This window comes from Cherax quadricarinatus, unplaced genomic scaffold (genome assembly GCF_038502225.1).
Source record: "Cherax quadricarinatus isolate ZL_2023a unplaced genomic scaffold, ASM3850222v1 Contig1596, whole genome shotgun sequence".
Classification (NCBI taxonomy): domain Eukaryota; kingdom Metazoa; phylum Arthropoda; class Malacostraca; order Decapoda; family Parastacidae; genus Cherax; species Cherax quadricarinatus.
Genome location: NW_027196622.1, coordinates 52371 through 77156, shown reverse-complemented (window position 1 = coordinate 77156; position 24786 = coordinate 52371). Strand labels below are relative to the sequence as shown.

The window sequence follows — 24786 nt, the reverse complement described above, 5'->3', positions numbered from 1 at the left end:
TACATTTAGTAATATATACAGGAGAAGAGGTTACTAGCCCCTTGCTCCCGGCATTTTAGTCGCCTCTTACAACACGCATGGCTTACGGAGGAAGAATTCTGTTCCACTTCCCCATGGAGATAAGAGGAAATAAACAAGAATAAGAACTAGAAAGAAAATAGAAGAAAACCCAGAGGGGTGTGCATATATGTGCTTGTACATGTATGTGTAGTGTGACCTAAGTGTAAGTAGAAGTAGCAAGACGTACCTGAAATCTTGCATGTTCATGAGACAGAAAAAAGGACACCAGCAATCCTACCATCATGTAAAACAATTACAGGCTTACGTTTTACACTCACTTGGCAGGACGGTAGTACCTCCCTGGGCGGTTGCTGTCTACCAACCTACTACCTAGGACTCAACAGACTTATCCCCCTATAATTTTTGCACTCTCTTTTATCCCCTTTGCCTTTATACAAAGGAACTATGCATGCTCTCTGCCAATCCCTAGGTACCTTACCCTCTTCCATACATTTATTAAATAATAGCACCAACCACTCCAAAACTATATCCCCACCTGCTTTTAACATTTCTATCTTTATCCCATCAATCCCGGCTGCCTTACCCCCTTTCATTTTACCTACTGCCTCACGAACTTCCCCCACACTCACAACTGGCTCTTCCTCACTCCTACAAGATGTTGTTCCTCCTTGCCCTATACACGAAATCACAGCTTCCCTATCTTCTTCAACATTTAACATATGTTGCTTTGTAAACCCTGTTCTGAAATGCATACAAATGCACTGATTTTTCTGTCTTGAGAAAACAGTTATTGCTACTTGGTTATTTTCATTCATCAGTTAAGTGTACTGAAAATATGTTGACGACTTCCAATATTATTATCAGGATTTTACTTTAAGGATTTTCCTACATTTTAATGTATTAGATCATACCTCACTAATCAAGTTTCCAACACTGCAGGTGATGAGATGGAATAAGTGGCCAAAGGTGAAAAGGAAGCTGATGTGCACAGCTCGTCCAAATTGGCAGTCCCTCTCCACTACTTTCTTTGCCAAGGTTATTTAATAAAGTATTTAGAGAGATACTTACATGTAGAAGACACAAACAAGCATTTAGAGAGAGACAAACATTACATTTAGACTCAAGAAAAAAATATGACAAAATAGTTTTAAATTTATTTGTCATTTTAGTATTGAAGTACAGTATATACCTTATTATATTAAATATTTACAGATGTTATTGACAATTTTATCATGTTTTCAATATTACTAAGATTTGCCATTTTTTCTAATGCAAAAAGTTTCCAAAATAACTATTGTAAATTGGAAATACAAGCTAGGCTTTAATAGCTACAAATGACAGAATAAGTCTCATTGCATTTGAATAAACTTTTCAATATTTGAAGTACAAGTCTGCATAAAGAAAAATTTGTCATTTGATGCAAAAACTGGAATTTTTCACAATACTGGTGAACTGGTGTATAGTCAACTAGGAGTGGAAATGTCCTCTGTGACAGTGTTTTTGTGTTGCATGAATATTCATTACACTGGGTGTGTGCAATAAATGGAAAGCTCAGACAAAGAGTTAAAACAATATCACTTCAATGACTGAAATAAAAATGATCTAGTTATGATTTACATCATAGTTGCATATATGTACCAAGTTCATTTTCATGGGGGGAAAATCATTTGAATAAACTTTTCAATATTTGAAGTACAAGTCTGCATAAAGAAAAATTTGTCATTTGATGCAAAAACTGGAATTTTTCACAATACTGGTGAACTGGTGTATAGTCAACTAGGAGTGGAAATGTCCTCTGTGACAGTGTTTTTGTGTTGCATGAATATTCATTACACTGGGTGTGTGCAATAAATGGAAAGCTCAGACAAAGAGTTAAAACAATATCACTTCAATGACTGAAATAAAAATGATCTAGTTATGATTTACATCATAGTTGCATATATGTACCAAGTTCATTTTCATGGGGGGAAAATCAGTGTGGTGTTTACAAATGTTTCTTCACAGTACATCACACAGGCCGCCAGGGCCGGTGGCCTGGTGGCTAACGCTCCCATTTCACACACGGAGGGCCTGGGTTTGATTCCCCGCGGGTGGAAACATTTCGACGCATTTCCTTACACCTGTTCACCTAGCAGCAAATAGGTACCTGGGTGTTAGTCGACTGGTGTGGGTCGCATCCTGGGGGACAAGATTGAGGACCCCAATGGAAATAAGTTGGACATTCCTCGATGACTCACTGACTTTCTTGGGTTATCCTAGGTGGCTAACCCTTCGGGGTTAACCCTTTGAGGGTCGACAGGCCCTCTCCGAAACTCGTTCTCAGGGTCGGCCAAATTTAAAAAAAAAAAAAATTATTTTCTCTTATGAAAAGATATAGAATCTTTTCCCGATCATAAAGACACCAAAAGTTTGAAATTTGATAGAAAACTTACGGAATTATGGTCTCGCAAAGTTAGCGGTCTCGGCGATGTTTACGCATCGGCGATTTTGCCCACTTTGAGCCCCATTTTCGGCCAATTTCACTGTACTAGTCGACAAAAAACATGAATAGTTCGCTAGAACTCCATTTTTTCTATCGAATGGGTGCAAGAAACCACCCATTTATGAAATTCAACTATCCAGTACAGTGGTCAGAATTTAGCAATTTTGCCAATTTCACACAAATTTCAAAAGATGCCAATTTCCGAATAGGGTCCAGAATAAACAAGAAAGACATTCCTGGCACTAAAATGACATTTTCTCTAGTCATTAGTCACGTCTCAAGGCCCCTCTTATATTCTTTTGCTTTCCACTTTGAATTTTTATTCTCACAAAAAATATAAGATTTACTGTTATGCAGACTACTGCATTAGTGTAAAAAATGGTATAAATATTATTGGTGCACTTGTGAAAGAATATTAGACTCACCAGTTGACGTGTATTGCACGCTTGGCACGATTTGTTTACTTTTGAAGTTTGGTAAAAATCGAACATTTCTGCTACTTTGAGCTCAATTTCAAGGCACCTTTCATTGTAAAACCAGTCAAAATCATCTCAATTTCTGTAATATGTCTTCCATTCTATAAAATGAGACCAAGAAAACTAGAATACAACAATAAATACCATACGAAAATACACTGCAAAGTCGCTGATTTATTCCAAAAAAATGGTCAAAGTTTTTTTTTTTTCTCATTATGCACTGTGTGCTGCAGGATTTTTTTTAGACTGTGCACACTGACCACATAGACCCATTCTTTCATATGAAGGCCTACCAGCTTTCTCCCACTAGATTTGAGGCCGCTAGAATTTATGAGTACTAGTACGTCAAAAAACCCTACTCGTAAGACGTACTAATACGACCAAAACCCTCAAAGGGTTAAAAATCTGAACGAAATCTTATCTTAATGAGGCCTGGTCTCAAACTGGGCCACGAGGGTGTTGTCCCCCGAAACCCTTTCCAGGTAAACATGACACTGAATATCACTCACAGTGCTGCATCATAACTCACTACACTGAACTTGAACTCATTGTTCGTAAGACACTGGGTCACTGCTCTTCACTGCAAACTGTGACACTGTTTACTGTATTATTTCATCTTAATGTGTGCTGTGTTATTGTTTTTTGTCACTGTTTACTTTATCAGTGTCTGCTGTGCCACTTCTTGGGGTCCCAGTCACTTCTTGGGTCACCGTGACTTCTTGGGTCGCAGTCACATCTGGGGGTCTCGGTCAGTTCTTGGGTTGCAGTCAAATCTTAGTTCAGTCACTTCTTAGGTCACAGTCACTTCTAGGGTCACAGTCACTTCTTGGGTTGCAGTCGCTTCTTGGGTAGCAGTTGCTTCTTGGGTCGCAGTCACTGGCTGATCACAGCCTGTCATCCCAGTGCTCATCACTATAGCATGCCTCCATCTTTGTCTGCTCAATCCTTTGTCGTGCTTTTGTGTATACATGTGTATATCTGGCTGATGTCTGTCTGTCTCAGTTTTTTTTTTTATTCTTTCTTTCTCAGTCACTGCCTGTTTGTACTAGCACCATATTACTACACACACACATATCAGTGTGTACGCATTTTTTTTTTATCATCACACTGGCCGATTCCCACCAAGGCAGGGTGGCCCGAAAAAGAAAAACTTTCACCATCATTCACTCAATCACTGTCTTGCCAGAAGGGTGCTTAATAATATTTTGTAGAGAATAAAAAATTAATTTATTTGAAGGCATTTAAGTGGTATAAAATCTGTAATTTAAAGAACAAAAGAATAGTTTGTGAGATGGCTTGGAGGCAGAAATTTAAACATAAGTATATGTTTTTACAGAATGGTACATGTATGAGATGATTAAAGAAACATATGGAATGATCGGGATTCAAACCCACAGTTTAGGATTATCATTGTTGCCTTAGCTTATTGCACTACAAAGGGTCGTGTAGTGCACATATATGGCACAGTTTATTATGGTAGTGGGCTGGTAATTCTAAATTGTGGGCTTGAATCTTGATGATTTTATTGAACTGTTATTATAATTTGGATTTTCAGTACATAGGAACACAGGTTATAGGTAGTAGGTTGGTAGACAGCATCCACCTAGGGAGGTAGTACCATCCTGCCAAATGAGTGTGAAACAGAAGCCTGTAATTGTTTTACAGTGGTAGGTTGCTGGTGTCTTTTCTTTGTCTCATAAACATATGAGATAACAGGTACACTTTGCTGCTTCTGCTTACGTTTGAGTCGCACTACACAGGTATGTACATGTATACTCTTCCATCTTATTTCCTTTCATCTCCATGAGGAAGTGGAGAAGAATCCTTGCTTCGTAAGCCATGCATATCATATGAGGTGGCTTTGAATGCCAGTAGCAAGGGGCTAGTAACTCTTTCTTCTGTAAATTGCTAAATATGAAAAGAAGAAAATCTTTGATTCTTCTTTTTTGGTTGAACTCCCTCAAAAGAAAGAAGAAATGCATTCACCTTCTCTCACTCAGTCACAGTCTTGCCACATGCATACTGACTTCATGGTTTAGATGGTCATTCAAACTTCATCATCCTCACTCCTCCTCCAGAGTGCATGCACTGTACTTTTCACCTCTAGGACTAGAGTTCAGCTGACCGATTTTCCTGAATTTACCTCATAAATGTCACCTTGTTCAGTTTTTTATAATTTTTATGTAGCAAAATTAAATACAGTGGTCCCTCAGTTACTGGCTGTAATCCGTTCCAGAAGGTCTGCTGATAACTGATATGGCCAAAACCTGAATTAATATTTCCCATAAGAATTAATATAAATAAAATTAATCCATTCCAGACAAAAATATTCACAAAAAAATATTTTTTTTAACAATTATGTAAGTATTACATACCTTTATTGAAGGCTAATGCTGGCTTCTGGAAGATAGGGAAGAGGAAAGAGGGAGGAGTTAGTGTTTGGAAGGGGAATCCCTCTCCATTAAGACTTTAGGTAGCAAAACCTTCTCTGGGGTTACTTCCCTTCTTTGTCTTTTAATGCCACTAGGACCAGCTTGAGAGTCACTGGACTCCTGTCGTACAACAAATTTGTCCATAGAGGTCTCTTTCTGGCATCTCTTTAAGATTTCCCTGAAGTGGGACAGGGTTTTGTCACTGAACATGTTGCAGATATGGCTTGTTTCAGCTCAGTCAGGGTGGTGTTTCTCTACAAAAGCTTGCATTCTAGTCCACATTGCACACACACCTTTAATCTCTGTCATTTACTGCTACAGTACATTCATTACTTACCTTAAATTATTTGTAGTCTTAATGTAGGACAAGAGGTGAGTAGTATTTATTTGTAGGAAGTCAGTGTAGGTAGCAGTAGATGTAGGTACAGTACACGTATGTAGCCCCCCCCCCCTGGGCTACACTACACAGCTATATTATTACATGACACAACCATATTATTACACTACACGGCCATATTATTACCATGTTCACTGAGTTTAATCTTTTCTAACAATTACCTTTAGATGCCATCATAAACAAAGGGAGAAGTACCTAGTTGGATGAATCTTATTGTGGCTAGCTGGTCTAGTGGCTAACGCGACGGGCTGGAGTTTTGAGACTCTGTGACCGCGGGTTCAATCCCGGCCGGGGGTATGGTTTATTTGCAATCGTGTCATTACGATTTCTTGAGTCATGTTGACGGCAGTGAAGGTACCTGGAGTTTACCTGGAGAGAGTTCCGGGGGTCAACGCCCCCGCGGCCCGGTCTGTGACCAGGCCTCCTGGTGGATCAGAGCCTGATCAACCAGGCTGTTGCTGCTGGCTGCACGCAAACCAACGTACGAGCCACAGCCCGGCTGATCAGGAACTGACTTTAGGTGCTTGTCCAGTGCCAGCTTGAAGACTGCCAGGGGTCTGTTGGTAATCCCCCTTATGTGTGCTGGGAGGCAGTTGAACAGTCTCGGGCCCCTGACACTTATTGTATGGTCTCTTAACGTGCTAGTGACACCCCTGCTTTTCATTGGGGGGATGGTGCATCGTCTGCCAAGTCTTTTGCTTTCGTAGTGAGTGATTTTCGTGTGCAAGTTCGGTACTAGTCCCTCTAGGATTTTCCAGGTGTATATAATCATGTATCTCTCCCTCCTGCGTTCCAGGGAATACAGGTTTAGGAACCTCAAGCGCTCCCAATAATTGAGGTGTTTTATCTCTGTTATGCGCGCCGTGAAAGTTCTCTGTACATTTTCTAGGTCGGCAATTTCACCTGCCTTGAAAGGTGCTGTTAGTGTGCAGCAATATTCCAGCCTAGATAGAACAAGTGACCTGAAGAGTGTCATCATGGGCTTGGCCTCCCTAGTTTTGAAGGTTCTCATTATCCATCCTGTCATTTTTCTAGCAGATGCGATTGATACAATGTTATGGTCCTTGAAGGTGAGATCCTCCGACATGATCACTCTGAGGTCTTTGACGTTGGTGTTTTGCTCTATTTTGTGGCCAGAATTTGTTTTGTACTCTGATGAAGATTTAATTTCCTCATGTTTACCATATCTGAGTAATTGAAATTTCTCATCGTTGAACTTCATATTGTTTTCTGCAGCCCACTGAAAGATTTGGTTGATGTCCGCCTGGAGCTTTGCAGTGTCTGCAATGGAAGACACTGTCATGCAGATTCGGGTGTCATCTGCAAAGGAAGACACGGTGCTGTGGCTGACTTCCTTGTCTATGTCGGATATGAGGATGAGGAACAAGATGGGATAATTCATGCCGAGAATTGTAAAGAAACACATATGAAGGGCGGTTACTGAACCAGATTCACAGTTTTCTTTAACCCTGCATCAGAGAAAACGTAATGTTTACTCTCCATCCAATTCTCCACTCGATAACATATAAACATTGCATGTTTATATGCTAGTAAGTAAGTAAGTTTATTAAGGTATACACAAATACGGTTACTTAGATTATCATACATAGCAACATATGTGTAAAGAACCTAGGATAACCCAAAAAAGTCAGACAGAGTGATTTATTTCCATTGGGGTCCTTTTACCTTATTTTTTTTTTTTAACAAGTCAGCCATCTCCCACCGAGGCAGGGTGACCCAAAAAGAAAGAAACTCCCCAAAAAGAAAATACTTTCATCATCATTCAACACTTTCACCTCACTCACACATAATCACTGTTTTTGCAGAGGTGCTCAGAATACAACAGTTTAGAAGTATGTATGTATAAAGATAAACAGCATATCCCTCCAAACTCCCAATATCCCAAAGCCCTCCTTTAAAGTGCAGGCATTGTACTTCCCATTTCCAGGACTCAAGTCCAGCTATATAAAAATAACCGGTTTCCCTGAATTTTTTTTTTTTTTTATTATTAACACACTGGCCGATTCCCACCAAGGCAGGGTGGCCAGAAAAAGAAAAACTTTCACCATCATTCACTCCATCACTGTCTTGCCAGAAGGGTGCTTTACACTACAGTTTTTAAACTGCAACATTAACACCCCCTCTTCAGAGTGCAGGCACTGTACTTCCCATCTCCAGGACTCAAGTCCGGCCTGCCAGTTTCCCTGAATCCCTTCATAAATGTTACTTTGCTCATACTCCAACAGCACGTCAAGTATTAAAAACCATTTGTCTCCATTCACTACTATCAAACACGCTCACGCATGCCCGCTGGAAGTCCAAGCTCCTCGCACACACAACCTCCTTTACCCCGTCCCTCCAACCTTTCCTAGGCCGACCCCTACCCCGCCTTCTGTTTCGCTCCATTCTCTCTACATGTCCGAACCACCTCGACAACCCTTCCTCAGCCCTCTGGACAACAGTTTTGGCAATCCCGCACCTCCTCCTAACCTCCAAACTATGAATTCTCTGCATTATATTCACACCACACATTGCCCTCAGATATGACATCTCTACTGCCTCCAGCCTTCTCCTTGTTGCAACATTCATCACCCATGCTTCACACCCATACAGGAGCGTTGGCAAAACTATACTCTCATACATTCCCCTCTTTGCTTCCAAGGACAAAGTTCTTTGTCTCCACAGACTCCTAAGTGCACCGCTCACCCTTTTCCCCTCATCAATTCTATGATTCATCTCATCTTTCATAGACCCATCCACTGAAACGTCCACTCCCAAATATCTGAATACATTCACCTCCTCCATACTCTCTCCCTCCAGTCTGATATCCAATCTTTCATCACCTAATCTTTTTGTTATCCTCTTAACCTTACTCTTTCCTGTATTCACTTTCAATTTTCTTCTTTTACATACCCTACCAAATTCATCCACCAACCTCTGCAACTTCTCTTCAGAATCACTCAAGAGCACAGTGTCATCAGCAAAGAGCAACTGTGACAACTCCCACTTTGTGTGATTCTTTATCTTTTAACTCCACACCTCTTGCCAAGACCCTCGCATTTACTTCTCTTACAACCCCATCTATAAATATATTGAACAACCACGGTGACATCACACATCCTTGTCTAAGGCCTACTTTTACTGGGAAATAATCTCCCTCTTTCCTACATACTCTAACTTGAGCCTCACTATCCTCGTAAAAACTCTTCACTGCTTTCAGTAACCTACCTCCTATACCATACATCTGCAACATCTGCCACATTTCCCCCCTATCCACCCTGTCATATGCCTTTTTCAAATTCATAAATGCCACAAAATCCTCTTTAGCCTTATCTAAATACTGTTCACTTATGTTTCACTGTAAACACCTGGTCCACACACCCCCTACCTTTCCTAAAGCCTCCTTGTTCATCTGCTATCCTATTCTCCATCTTACTCTTAATTCTTTTAATAATAACTGTACCATACACTTTACCAGGTATACTCAACAGACTTATTTCCCGATAATTTTTGCACTCTCTTTTGTCCCCTTTGCCTTTATAGAAAGAAACTATGCATGCTCTCTGCCAATCCCTAGGTACCTTACCCTCTTCCATACATTTATTAAATAATAGCACCAACCACTCCAAAACTATATCCCCACCTGCTTTTAACATTTCTATCTTTATCCCATCAGTCCCAGCTGCCTTACCCCCTTTCATTTTACCTACTGCCTCAAGAACTTCCCCCACACTCACAACTGGCTCTTCCTCACTCATACAAGATGTTATTCCTCCTTGCCCTATACACGAAATCACAGCTTCCCTATCTTCGTCAACATTCGACAAATCCTCAAAATATTCCCTCCATCTTCCCAATACCTCTAACTCTCCATTTAATAACTCTCCTCTCCTATTTTTAACTGACAAATCCATTTGTTCTCTAGGCTTCCTTAACTTGTTAATCTCACTCCAAAACTTTTTCTTATTTTCAACAAAATTTGTTGATAACATCTCACCCACTCTCTCATTTGCTCTCTTTTTACATTGCTTCACCACTCTCTTAACCTCTCTCTTTTTCTCCATATACACTTCCCTCCTTGCATCACTTCTACTTTGTAAAAACTTCTCATATGCCAACTTTTTCTCCCTTACTACTCTCTTTACATCATCATTCCACCAATCACTCCTCTTCCCTCCCGCACCCACTTTCCTGTAACCACAAACTTCTGCTGAACACACTAACACTACATTTTTAAACCTACCCCATACCTCTTCGACTCCATTGCCTATGCTCTCATTAGCCCATCTATCCTCCAATAGGTGTTTATATCTTACCCTAACTGCCTCCTCTTATAGTTTATAAACCTTCACCTCTCTCTTACCTGATGCTTCTATTCTCCTTGTATCCCATCTACCTTTTACTCTGTGTAGCTACATCTACAAAGTGATCTGATATATCTGTGGCCCCTCTATAAACATGTACATCCTGAAGTCTACTCAACAGTCTTTTATCTACCAATACATAATCCAACAAACTACTGTCATTTTGCCCTACATCATATCTTGTATACTTATTTATCCTCTTTTTCTTAAAATATGTATTACCTATAACTAAACCCCTTTGTATACAAAGTTCAATCAAAGGGCTCCCATTATCATTTACACTTGGCACTCCAAACTTACCTACCACACCCTCTCTAAAAGTTTCTCCTGCTTTAGCATTCAGGTCCCCTACCACAATTACTCTCTCACTTGATTCAAAGGTTCCTATATATTCACTTAACATCTCCCAAAATCTCTCTCTCTCTCCTCTACATTCCTCTCTTCTCCAGGTGCATACACGCTTATTATGACCCATTTTTGGCATCCAACCTTTACTTTAATCCACATAATCCTTGAATTTTCACATTCATATTCTCTTTTCTCCTTCCATAACTGATCCTTCAACATTATTGCTACCCCTTCCTTAGCTCTATCTCTCTCAGATACTCCAGATTTAATCCCATTTATTTCTCCCCACCGAAACTCCCCTACCCCCTTTAGCTTTGTTTCGCTTAGGGCCAGGACATCCAACTTCTTTTCATTCATAACATCAGCAATCATCTGTTTCTTGTCATCCGCACTACATCCACGCACATTCAAGCATCCCAGTTTTATAAAGTTTTTCTTCTTCTCTTTTTTAGTAAATGTTTTCAGGAGAAGGGGTTACTAGCCCATTGCTCCCGGCATTTTAGTCGCCTCATACAACACGCATGGCTTACGGAGGAAAGATTCTTTTCCACTTCCCCATGGACAATAGAAGAAATAAAGAAGAACAAGAGCTATTTAGAAAAAGGAGATAAAACCTAGATGTATGTATATATATATATATATACATATGCATGTGCGCATGTCTGTGAAGTGTGACTAAACTGTAAGTAGGAGTAGCAAGATATCCCTGTTATCTAGCGTGTTTATGAGACAGAAAAAGACACCAGCAATCCTGCCATCGTATAAAACAGTTACAGGTTTCTGTTTCACAGTCATCTGGCAGGACGGTAGTACTTCCCTGGGTGGTTGCTGTCTACCAACCTACTACCTTAATCCCTTCACTAAATATTACCCTGCTCACACTCAAACAGCTCGTCAGGTCCCAAATACCATTCGTCTCCATTCACTCCTATCTAACATGCTCGCAAACACTTGCTGGAAGTCCAAGCCCCTCGCCCACAAAACCTTCTTTACCCCCTTACTCCAACCTTTTCGAGGACAGCCCCTACCCCGCTTTCCTTCCCCTACAGATTTATACGCTCTCCATGTCATTCTACTTTGATCCATTTTCTCTAAATGACCAAACCACCTCAATAAACCCTCTTCAGCCCTCTGACTAATACTTTTATTAACTTCTTCCATACTCCTCCTCCTCCTCCCCAATTTGATATCCAATTTTTCTTTATCTAAATCATTTGATACCCTCATTGCCTTACTCTTTTCTATGTTCACTTTCAATTTTCTACCTTTACACGCACTCCCAGACTCGTCCACTAACCTTTGCAATTTTTCTTTAGAATCTCCCATGAGCACAGTATCATCAGCAAAAAGTAACTGTGTCAATTCCCATGTTGTACTTGATTCCCCCTAGTTTAATCCCATCCCTCTCCCGAACACCTTAGCATTTACTTCTTTTACAACCCCATCTATAAATATATTAAACAACCATGTTGACATTACACACCCCTGTCTAAGACCTACTTTTACTGGGAAGTAGTCTCCCTCTCTTCTACACACACTAACCTGAGCCTCACTATCCTCATAAAAACTCTTTACAGCATTTAGTAACTTACCACCTATTCCATATACTTGCAACATCTGCCACATTGCTTCCCTATCCACTCTATCATATGCCTTTTCTAAATCCATAAATGCAATAAAAACTTCCCTACCTTTATCTAAATAATGCTCACATATATGCTTCAATGTAAACACTTGATCTACACATCCCCTACCCACTCTAAAACCTCCTTGCTCATCTGCATTTCTACATTCTGTCTTACCTCTAATTCTTTCAATAATAACCCTACCGTACACTTTTCCTGGTATACTCAGTAAACTTATTCCTTTATAATTTTTACAATCTCTTTTGTCCCCCTTCTCTTTATATAAAGGGATTATACACACACTCTGCCAATCCCTAGGTTCCTTCTCCTCTTTCATTCATTTATTAAACAAAAATACCAACCACTCCAACACTGTCCCCCCCCTGCTTTTAACATTTCTGTCATGATCCCATCAGTTCCAGCTGCTTTACCCTCTTTCATTCTACGTAATGCCTCACGCACCTCCCCCACACACATCCTGCTCTTCTTCACTGCTATTATAATATATTTATTTATTTATTTATTTATTTTTTATTTGGACATGATACATAGTTGTACAAAGAAATATAGTGGTTGGGTGTACATGCCAAAAGCCCCTTATATGGAGAGCATTATGGGCAGGCTTAAAATTAACTTAAGATTAACTAAGCAATTATAATATTACAGTGGAACTTCAAATTTCGAACTTAATCCGTTCCAGTAGCTAGTTCTAAATTTGAAAAGTTTGAAAAGCGAAGCAATATCTCCCTTAAGAAATAATGGAAATACAATTAATCCGTTCCAGAAACCCATAAATATTCACAAGAAAAAATACATTTTATAGAGATTAATTATAGTTTTACATACAACAAATATAGTGTACAATTATGTATTAATAAATTTAAATAACATATTGGCAGTTTGGAGGGATATATTGTGTATTTTTATACATATATACGTACTGCTAAACTGTTGTATTCTGGGCACCTCTGCAAAAACAGTGATTATGTGTGAGTGAGGTGAAAGTGTTGAATGATGATGAAAGTATTTTCTTTTTGGGGATTTTCTTTTTGGGTCACCCTGCCTCGGTGGGAGATGGCCGACTTGTTGAAAAAAAAAAATAGCATTTTTACTTACCTTTATTGAAGATTGGTGATGGCATCTAGAAGATAGGGAGGAGGAGAGAGGGAGTTGGGGTTAGTGTTTGGAAGGGGAATCCCCCTCCATAAGGACTTTAGGTATCAAAGCCCTCTCTGGGGTTACTTCTCTTCTGTCTTTTAATGCCACTAGGACCAGCTTGAGTCACTGGACCCCTGTCTCACAAAATAACTGTACACAGTCCTCTGTTTCTGGCACTTCTTTAAGCTTTCCCTAAAATGGGACATGGTTCTGTCACTGAACTTGTTGCAATGATGGCTTGTTTCAGCTTGCTCAGGGTGGTACTCCTCCACAAACATTTGGACATCATTCCACTTGGCGCAGATCTCCTTAATCTTTGAGTTGGCATGCAACTTCCTTGCCTTTTCACAAATAATCGTCTCTGAGATACTATCACCTGCCTTCTCTTTATCCTTGACCCACACCAGCAACAACTTCTCAACCTGATCGATTGTCTGTGGTCTTTTTTTGGTTAGCATATTAACGCCTTTTGCAACATCAGCTTCCTTGATTTGTTCTTTCTTTGCCAGGATACAAGTGATGGTCGACTTGTTCTTCCCATACATCCTGGCAAGCTCAACAAGTTTCACACCACTCTCATACTTCTGTATTACTTCCTTCTTCACATCTATGGTGTTTCTCACTTTCTTTACCACAGGGGTACCACTAGCAAGTTTCTTTGGGTCCATGGTAGCTTATTTCACAGTCCCACAAGCACTAAACACAAGGAATTAATCGTAAAATGTTTGAATGAGACTGCAGGTTAGTGTTCACTCAAGCATTAACAAACCAAGGTGAGATCCTCCGACATAATCACTCCCAGGTCTTTGACGTTGGTGTTTCGCTCTATTTCGTGGCCAGAATTTGTTTTGTACTCTGATGAAGATTTAATTTCCTCATGTTTACCATATCTGAGTAATTGAAATTTCTCATCGTTGAACTTCATATTGTTTTCTGCAGGCCACTGAAAGATTTGGTTGATGTCCACCTGGAGCCTTGCAGTGTCTGCAATGGAAGACACTGTCATGCAGATTCGGGTGTCATCTGCAAAGGAAGACACGGTGCTGTGGCTGACATCCTTGTCTATGTCGGATATGAGGATGAGGAACAAGATGGGAGCTAGTACTGTGCCTTGTGGAACAGAGCTTTTCACCGTAGCTGCCTCGGACTTTACTCTGTTGACGACTACTCTCTGTGTTCTGTTAGTGAGGAAATTATAGATCCATCGACCGACTTTTCCTGTTATTCCTTTAGCGCGCATTTTGTGCGCTATTACGCCATGGTCACACTTGTCGAAGGCTTTTGCAAAGTCTGTATATATTACATCTGCATTCTTTTTGTCTTCTAGTGCATTTAGGACCTTGTCGTAGTGATCCAGTAGCTGAGACAGACAGGAGCGACCTGTTCTAAACCCATGTTGCCCTGGGTTGTGTAACTGATGGGTTTCTAGATGGGTGGTGATCTTGCTTCTTAGGACCCTTTCAAAGATTTTTATGATATGGGATGTTAGTGCTGTTGGTCTGTAGTTCTTTGCTGTTGCTTTACTGCCCCCTTTGTGGAGTGGGGCTATGTCTGTTGTTTTTAGTAACTGAGGGACGACCCCCGTGTCCCTGCTCCCTCTCCATAGGATGGAAAAGGCTCGTGATAGGGGCTTCTTGCAGTTCTTGATGAACACAGAGTTCCATGAGTCTGGCCCTGGGGCAGAGTGCATGGGCATGTCATTTATCGCCTGTTCGAAGTCATTTGGCGTCAGGATAACATCGGATAGGCTTGTGTTAATCAAATTTTGTGGCTCTCTCATAAAAAATTCATTTTGATCTTCGACTCTCAGTCTGGTTAGCGGCTTGCTAAAAACTGAGTCATATTGGGACTTGAGTAGCTCACTCATTTCCTTGCTGTCATCTGTGTAGGACCCATCTTGTTTAAGTAGGGGCCCAATACTGGGCGTTGTTCTCGATTTTGATTTGGCATAGGAGAAGAAATACTTTGGGTTTCTTTCGATTTCATTTATAGCTTTTAGTTCTTCCCGCGATTCCTGACTCCTAAAGGATTCTTTTAGCTTAAGTTCGATGCTTGCTATTTCTCTGACCAGTGTCTCCCTGCGCATTTCAGATATATTGACCTCTTTTAGCCGCTCTGTTATTCTTTTCCGTCGCCTGTAAAGGGAGTGCCTGTCTCTTTCTATTTTACATCTACTCCTCCTTTTTCTTAGAGGAATAAGCCTTGTGCATACATCGAGTGCCACCGAGTTAATCTGTTCTAGGCATAAGTTTGGGTCTGTGTTGCTTAGTATATCTTCCCAGCTTATATCGGTTAGGACTTGGTTTACTTGGTCCCACTTTATGTTTTTGTTATTGAAGTTGAATTTGGTGAATGCTCCCTCGTGACTAGTCTCATTTTGTCGGTCTGGGGCTCCTCGCATACATGTCTGAACCTCAATTATGTTGTGATCTGAGTATATTGTTTTTGATATGGTGACATTTCTTATCAGATCATCATTGTTAGTGAATGTGAGGTCTAGTGTATTCTCCAGTCTAGTAGGCTCTATTATTTGCTGGTTTAAATTGAATTTTGTGCAGAGATTTAAAAGCTCGTGTGAGTGTGAGTTTTCATCAGAGCTGCCTCCTGGTGTTATTACTGCAACAATATTATTTGCTATATTGGATTAATGAAAATGTCTATATTAACGTAAAATAAGACATTTAATGTGCAAAAGAGTGATTGTTAAATATACATTGCATATAATAAACCTTGCATGTTTATTTGCTATGTAACGTGTTTCTTATATAATTTTGAAGAAGATATCATAGATAGATTAATGAATATGTCTATATTAACATAAAATAAGACATTTAACATACCAGTGATTATTATTAAATATACATCGCATATAAACATTGCATGTTTTTATATACTATGTAATGTGTTTCTTTGGGCCCATGGTTGCTTATTTGACAGTTGCACTCAATCAGTAACCACAAAAAACAATGGATTATAGCAAAATGTTTGGATTAATGAGCAGAAGCTTCCTCGCTTGCCCAGAGATACAGCCAAACTGACATGCAAGCGGCTGGGGCCGGCGGACAGACGCGTCCCAAACGGCTGATCACCGAGTTGACCAATAACAGAACCGGCTGATAACCAGGGGTCCATTGTATATCAGCATTACCTGGCGTATGCCTGGAGAGGGTTTCGGGGATCAACACCCCTGCAGCTGCCATATTCTACATGATACAGTGGACCCTTGTCTAACGATATTAATTGGTACCCGAGAACGAATATCGTTAGGTGAGTTTTTTAGTGTTAGCCGAGGCAAAAGTTAACGTTAAAATGTATCGTTAGGCGAGTTTAACGTTATGCGATGCGTTCGTTAGGCGAGGGTCCACTGTAGTTACATAACAGGAACAGAATCAAGCTATGTTTTCCTGTCATATTCCATCAATTGGCCAGGGGTCAGGGCAACAAAAGAAGACCCAGTAACCAGCTAAAGACTCCTAGTACCACAGATGAGAGAAGCATTACTATAAGGAAAACTTCTCATACTGCTAGCCAGGACACAACCCTCAACACCCACCACCACCACAACAACACTCGCCAGACAACAACAAATATGGCCACCTCCACGAATGCCTGAGATAACTCCTTCCTCGGATTAGATGATATGAACATTACGAACCCAGAAATAGCAAAACTTCTTAGGATCCAGAACCAAACATTCATCAAGCTAGCCCAGGAAATGCAGGGACTTAAAACCTCCAATGACACATTAACTTGAGAAGTTAAGGATTTACAAATGTCCAATGACACTAACCCAAGAAATTAAGGAATTACAAACCTCTAACACAGTACCTCGGCAAGATCACAACTCTTGAACATAAACTAAGCACACTGGAACATCTAAGCAGCACCCATACCCAGTCTGTGGATACCATTAACAGTCTAAAAGATCAGGTAACCCAACTAAATTGCAACATCAGGAACTAGAGCAAGACCACTTTGAACAACAACTATGTGACTCAGTTGTAGTAAATAGCAACCTTCTACCTACAACTATAACCCAAGAAACATGCAAACAAACCACCTTAAAGCTTATCCAAGACCATCTTCAACTCAGAATACCTAGTGATGACATAAAGGAATGTAAAGTGATAGGTCATCAAACTGGGAAGAAAACAGTGGTACTGAAGTTCAACTCTGGCTCACAATGAAGTGAACTGTTAAGAGCATCTTATTAATGTGAAAATAAGTGTTTATGTCAACGAGTGCCTGACAAAAATAAGACAAAATCTCCTTTACAAACTAAGAAAGCTACAATATGACCACAAAATTTACCAGTGCTTTGCAAGGGATGGCAAAATTGCAGTCAAGGAGGAGGCAACAGGAAAGAGATACTTCATTTCTACCGCACATGATCTAAAAAAATTCCAAAGCGAAGCTGGCCTAACTGAGTCAGAATAAAAATGCAATTTGTTCCCACTTCCACAAGTAGTGTTATGAGACCCTAAAATTTTTTCATCCAATTTTTTCTGTAAAACCTAATTCTCATTACCATATTGTCAATCTGACAGCAGTCAATCTGTCCAATCCTACCACATATTTTATATTCTTGTTAAACACCACAAGATCACCATCTTGTTTGCCTAAAAAAGATATACATTTCTGTGTTTTTATACCTTTGTAACTATCTTCTGCAGTCCTCCATTAGTTATTTACTGTTTTTTTACTCTAGTGTGTGCAGTCTATAATAATTAGTGCAATACTATCCGAAGTTACATACTCTCTCCAGGTAAACTCCAGGTAAACTACTGTTTTGAAACCCCCCTTTTTCACTTACTGTCTAGCATTAGTGCAAACTCTGTTAGGTGCTGTTGTTATACTTAGTCTTAATAGTTCATTATTTTTTATTACTAATCATACAATTTGTTTATGGTGTTATTACTTGCCTAAATTTTATTACTAATCATACAATTTGTTTATGGTGTTATTACTTGCCTAAATTTTGTGCTTTAAGTCAAATCTTACTATTTAAATTTTATTTACTGTCTTTTAACTTTATATTTTTTGTATTATTATTACTTGTTTAGTATCTGTGCAATCTGTAGAATAGTTCTTCTGCTACCTACACTTTGTACTGCTCTCATATCACCTCCAGTGCAATATTAACAGTTATCTTTATACTATGTATACATTGTTAAACTTGCATTAGTCATATGATTGCAAATATCGATCCTGACATTAACCTTTTATTAAATGACACACATGTTCCTAACAACAATTGCCTTTATTACACTGCTAGTCAGGCTAAGACACTACTCAGTGCCAAAAGTAACATAACAGTATTCAATTATAATGTCAGACCACTAAGCAAGCACAATGATGACCTCCAAGCATGCATCTGTATGTCTATCATTACTCTCACTGAAACTTGGCTAAAACATGATGTTACAAACATCTATTCCATACCTGGCAACACAGCCATACACAATTGTAGGCCAGATCAATTAGGAGGTGGAACAGCAATATACTACTCTGATGAACTAGAATGTATAGGTTCTACTTTCACAAGGAATGAACATGGTGAATATACCTTTGCTAAATTTAAATCCAAAGACCTTACAAAGCCTCTAACAGTTGGAGCAATTTATAGAGTTCCTCACTCCAATATTTACTCTTTAGTGAAAAACTAAGAAACATAATAACTAGTGCTGAAATGAACAAACACTAACTAATACTTACATGACCATGACCCACAAGTGACTGAATTCACAAACACTATGAACAGCTGCTTACTTCTACCAATAATAACAAAACCTTCAAGAATCACTGACACAAATGCCTCATTACTAGACCATATCCGGACAAACACTATGTCCCCATTAAAAGCAGGCATAATCACAGATATCACCACTGACTGCTATCCCATCTTTCTCATAACCAACTTGTGTAAAGTGTCCCAGGACGCGACTAAGATCACATTCCGACTACATGACAAGTCATCCGTTAATAACTTTATTTCAGCATTTAGTGACATTGACTTCAAGGCAAAACGAGCTAGCGGACAACTTTGATATTGATGAATGTGTTGGTATTTTCTTACAAAAAACCCAAAACCTCTACAACATGCATTGCCCAGTAAAAACTAAGCAGATCACATCAAAGAGACTAAACAGCCCCTGACTTACAAACAGCATCCTCAAATCTATTGATAAAAAACATCTGTATGAAAAACAGTACAGAATGGGTCTAATAACAAAGGATCTCACAAACATTACTCATCAGTACTAACCAATCTAATAAGGAGGTCCAAAAAAAACTATTATGAAAACAGATTTCATGACATAAAAGGTGATACGAAAAAGACCAGGAAAACATTATCTGAAATTCAAGGATCAAAAAAGCTGTCATAAAACAGAATGATCAACTTAACTAAACCAGACGAACCTCTTCTTCAGTCAACCGATACCGCCAACAAACTTAATGCCTTTTTCTCAAATACTCTAATTTTAGCCCCAACAAACCCTACTGAAATCTCGCTTATCATTAAAACACTAAAGAACAAGACAGGAGACCTAAATAACTTATCACCACTCATGTATAAAAAAATTTCTCATGTATTGCCACCAATTATTGCAACTCTTTTTAACGAATCCATTGAAGCTTCCACCTTCCCAACCATACTCAAGACAGCAAGAGTTGCCCCAATCCTCAGAGGAGGTGATCCAACTGAATTGAACAATTATAGGTCTATATCAAACATGCCCTTACTATCCAAAATCTTCGAAAAATTAACTCGCAAACAAGTCTACTCCTACTTTGTATCCCACAACATACTTAACCCTCATCAGTTTGGGCTCAAACCGAAAAAAAGTACTAATGATGCTATTATGCATATGCTTGAACTAATATATTCTGCACTCGAGAAAAATGAATTTTCCCTGGGACTTTTCATAGATTTAGGAAAAGCTTTTGATACAGTTGGCCATGGCCTTTTGCACCAAAAACTCGAACATTATGGGGTCAGAGGACACTCTCTCGATTGCCTAAAACCTTAACTTAACAATAGAACCCAGTATGTACATGTATTTGCTTAGATGACTTTTTAACCCTTTCAGGGTCTCTGACGTATTAGTATGTCTTATGCACCAGGGTTATAGACGTACTAGTATGCATAAATTCTAGTGCCTTCAGATCTAGCGAGAGAAAGCTGGTAGGCCTACTTATGAAAGAACGGGTCTATGTGGTCAGTGTGCACAGTATAAAAAAAATCCTGCAACACACAGTGCGTAATAAGAAAAAAAAACTTTGACCATTTTTTTTGGTTTAAAACAGCAACTTTGTACTGTATTTTCGTATGGTATTTATGGTTATATTCTAGTTTTCCTGATCTCATTTTATGGAATGGAAGACATATTACAGAAATTGAGATGATTTTGATTGGTTTCACAATGAAAAGTACCTTGAAATTGAGCTCAAAGTAGCAGAAATGTTCGATTTTTGCCAAAGTTCAAAAGTAAACAAATCATGCCACGCGTCCAATACACGTCAACTGGTGAGTATAATATTCTTTCACAGGTGCTCTGATATTATTTATACCATTTCTACACTAATGCAGTAGTCTGCATAACAGTAAATCTTCTATTTTTATGTGAGACTAAATATTCAAAGTGGAAAGCAAAAGAAATGTAAGAGGGGCCTGGGGACGTGACTAATGAACAGAGGAAATGTTATTTTAGTGCCAGGAATGTCTGTCTTGTTTATTCTGGACCCTATTGGGAAATTTGTGTGAAATTTGCAAAATTGCCAATTTCTGACCACTTTATTGGATAGTTGAAATCGGTAAATGGGTGGGTTCTTGTACTCAATAGAAAAAATGGAGTTCTAGCAAAATAGTTATGATTTTTGTTGACTAGTACACTGGAATTGGCTGAAAATAGGGCTCAAAGTGGGCGAAATTGCCGATGCGTAAACATCGAGACCGCTAATTTTGCAAGAGCACAATTCCGTAAGTTTTCCATCAAATTTCATACTTTTGGTGTCATTATGATCGGAAAAAGATTCTCTATCATTTCATAAGAAAAAGTGATTTTTTTTTTTTTTGAAAAATTTTCAACCCTGAGAACAAGTTTAGGAGAGGGCCTCTCGACCCTGAAAGGGTTAAACTTCCTGTCAGCATCAGTTGCCCAAGTCGAAGACTAGTCTTATAGTAATATTAGTTTGTTCTTCATTTTGTGCATTTTCTTCGTTATTGGAGACCTTTGTGTTATATCACAGCTGTTCAGCATTGCATACATTATGATAGCATCGTCTCAGAGCTGTAATGCAGCATGTCTCTCAGGCTCCACTAAATAATTACATGCATTATCTTATAAATTAAACAAATGCCATTTAACTATTCATATGAATTTGAATATTTGGAATGTTGCAAGTTGTCTTAGTTAACATATGATAGAAGTGAAAAAGTATGAATGAGGCATAATGATAATCAATGCTAGTTACAGGATGCAACTTATATAGGTTGAACACATATGGAAGGCTGCAGATTATACACAACCTCAGGTGAATAAAGGAATGTTATGTCGGGGGGAGGGTGGTTACTGTACCCCTCTTGCAGTAGTGGCTTTATGTATGCAGCATCTGTATCTCTTAGTTGTTATGGAAGCATAGCTGCTATCTCCAAGCCTCATCTCAGACCAGACCTCATATACTGAATAACATTAAGGGCAACTGTTTAACCCTTTGACTGTTTTGGTCGTATATATGCGTCTTACGAGCCACCGTTTTTGACGTATACACCTACCATCCGACTTACGACAGAGCTTGGTTCTGACCAACTGGTTGTAAGTCAAAATGGATGTTAGTCGAACCTTACTACTGAATATCAACATCACATTTTTGTAATGACTTTATTTTATTGTTTTATTCTGATTTTTCATTTCGTACATTACTTTTTATGCTGTTAGTACATGTACTGTGTTTTATACTGTAAGGTTTAGGATAAACACTGTGTACATCACAAACAGTTGTTTATTCCCCAGAAATTTGGCATACAAAACATGGTCGTAAGTAGAGTGGTCGTATGCCGAGCAGGTCGTAAGTTGGATGGTAGGTGTATATACTCATAAATTCTAGCGGCTTCAAATCAAGCAGGAGAAAGCTGGTAGGCCCACATGTGAGAGAATGGGTCTGTGTAGTCAGCGTGCACTATATAAAAAAAAATCCTGCAGCACGCAGTGCATAATGAGAAAAAAGAAACTCCGACTTTTTTTTTAATTAAAATGCCGACTTTGTGGTCAGTTTTCATATAGTATTTATGGTTGTATTCTCATTTTCTTGGTCTCATTTGATAGAATGGAAAACATAGTATAGAAATAGAGGTGATTTTGATTGGTTTTACTATGAAAAGAACCTTGAAATGGAGCTCAGACTAGGGGAAATATTTGATTTTTGCCAATGTTCAAAAGTAAACAAATGATGTCATTTTCCAATAAATGTCCAAGTAGCCATTCTAATATGTAGTCATGAATGGGTTGACATTATTTATACAATTACTACAATATTGCAGTAGTCTGCATAACAGTAAATCTTCTATTTTTTGTTTGAATAAAAATTCGAAATAGAAAGAAAGAGTGATATCTGAGGGACCTGGAGATGTGACTGATGGACAGAGAAAATGTTATATTAGAGCCAGGAATGTCTGCATTGTTCATTCTGGACCCTATTTTGAAATTGTCATATTTTTAAATTTTCGTGAAATTGGCCAAATTGCAAATTTCTGACCATGTTATTGGGTAGTTGAAATCAGTAAATGGGCAGCTTCTTGTACTCAATCGATAGAAAAAATGGAGTTCTAAAGAAATAGCTATGAGTTTGGTCGACTGGAACAAAGGAATTAGCCGAAAATAGGGCTCAAAGTGGGCGAAATCGCCGATTCGTAAATATTGCCGAGGTCGCTAACTTTGCAAGAGCATAATTACGTTAGTTTTTCATCAAATTTTGTTCTTTTGGTGTCATTACAATCAGGAAAAGATTCTCTTATTATTTCATAAGAAAAAAATAATTTTTTTTTTTTTTTTGAAGTTTTGCAACAGACACCTGGAGACACCTCAGGATTTGGGGTTGTGACAGTCAAGGGGTTAATGCACATTTTACCTATTTTTTCTTAACACACTGGCAGTCTTCCATCAAGATAGGGTTATCCAAAAAAGAGGAGATATCGTCATTGTCATTCACTCAATTGCTGTCTTTCCAGAAGCATGCTGACGACACAGGTCAGATGATCCAGCAAACTGCAACATTGCCTTTCCTTTAGAGTAATGTACATTTTTACCTGCATTGTTATTTAAAGTTTCAGTGTCTTGTGATATTGTTAGATGTCGTTTTACCTTACAGGAGTTGTGCCACAGGATCACCATTCCCCTATATGACATCTTAGAATTAAAGCCATCCCACATGACTATCCGAGTAGAACCCATGGTGAGCGTGGGTCAGGCCACTGCCTTCTTAGTTCCTCGGGGCTACACTCTGGCTGTGTGTCTTGAAGTTGCTGAAGCAACCTTAGGGGGCCTTGCCATGGGCGTAGGTATGACCACATATTCACACAAAGTAAGCATTTATAGATTTTTTAACTACTGTATTTCAGTTAAGTATACAGCCTCTCCTCACTTAACGATAGAGTTCTGTTCCTAATACGTACGTCGCTAGACAAGGAGCATACTATAATGGTAGTGGGTTTATGTCAACCATCTTATCTTTGATACTGCTTTAATGTCACCCTTGCACCATTTATAACATTTTTAGTATATTTTTAAATGTTTATACAGTAGTGTACTGTGTATTGTAATAAACAGAATAGAGGAAATCATCTCTAATATGTATTACATTTAGGTATGTATATTGGTCATAGAGCCCGTCATAAGTCCGAGTTGTCGGTAAAGGAGTGCGTCGCTAAGTGAGGAAAGGCTGTGTTTCAAAATGAAATACTTGCAAATACTGAGACTTTATTGAATGGTAACTACTACTGTATCTCCCATTTGCATCCATTTTTGTACAATTCATAATGCAAAAGCAGCTTTCTAATTTTAAGGGCAACAGGTATTTTTTAGATTGATAAATTGCTTGTTATTTACCTTGTCTAAAAGATATGTATTTGACATACCATGTAGAAATGATAATGGCCACACACTAGGCTGTATGGTAACACATATCTCTTTGCAGCTTGATCAAGCTCACTGTGTGGGTGAAATATTGTCAGTAAAAGATCACATTGTACTGTATTTAATTTTTTTTTCCATCTTGTTGGTATTTTATACCATTTATCCCATCTTTGTATTTTGAGTTAAACTCTCACCCCAACTCCACTCAGGGCTGGGCTGTGGGAATAAAAGCTCAAAACTGGTCTTGGGTATATCACGATACAAAATATTAGCTTAAATGCTCGATAGTAACTGCTTAATTGGAGGTTGGAGCATGTGTAGGAAAATTTTCTGCAGTGTTTATATTGAGAT

General features: G+C 38.9%; 1 protein-coding gene across 2 annotated transcripts in view; it reads left to right on the top strand.

Moving 5' to 3' along the window:
• Nucleotides 1–960: 960 nt before the first annotated feature.
• LOC128686091 (delta(24)-sterol reductase) overlaps nt 961–24786 on the top strand; it is a gene marked incomplete at its 5' end in the record, with an annotated part of 74373 nt that continues 50547 nt past the window's right edge. For both annotated transcript variants that reach the window (XM_070081064.1, XM_070081063.1), the window contains 2 exon segments: nt 961–1056; nt 23672–23884. In XM_070081064.1, coding sequence (XP_069937165.1) covers nt 961–1056; nt 23672–23884 — 309 coding nt within the window.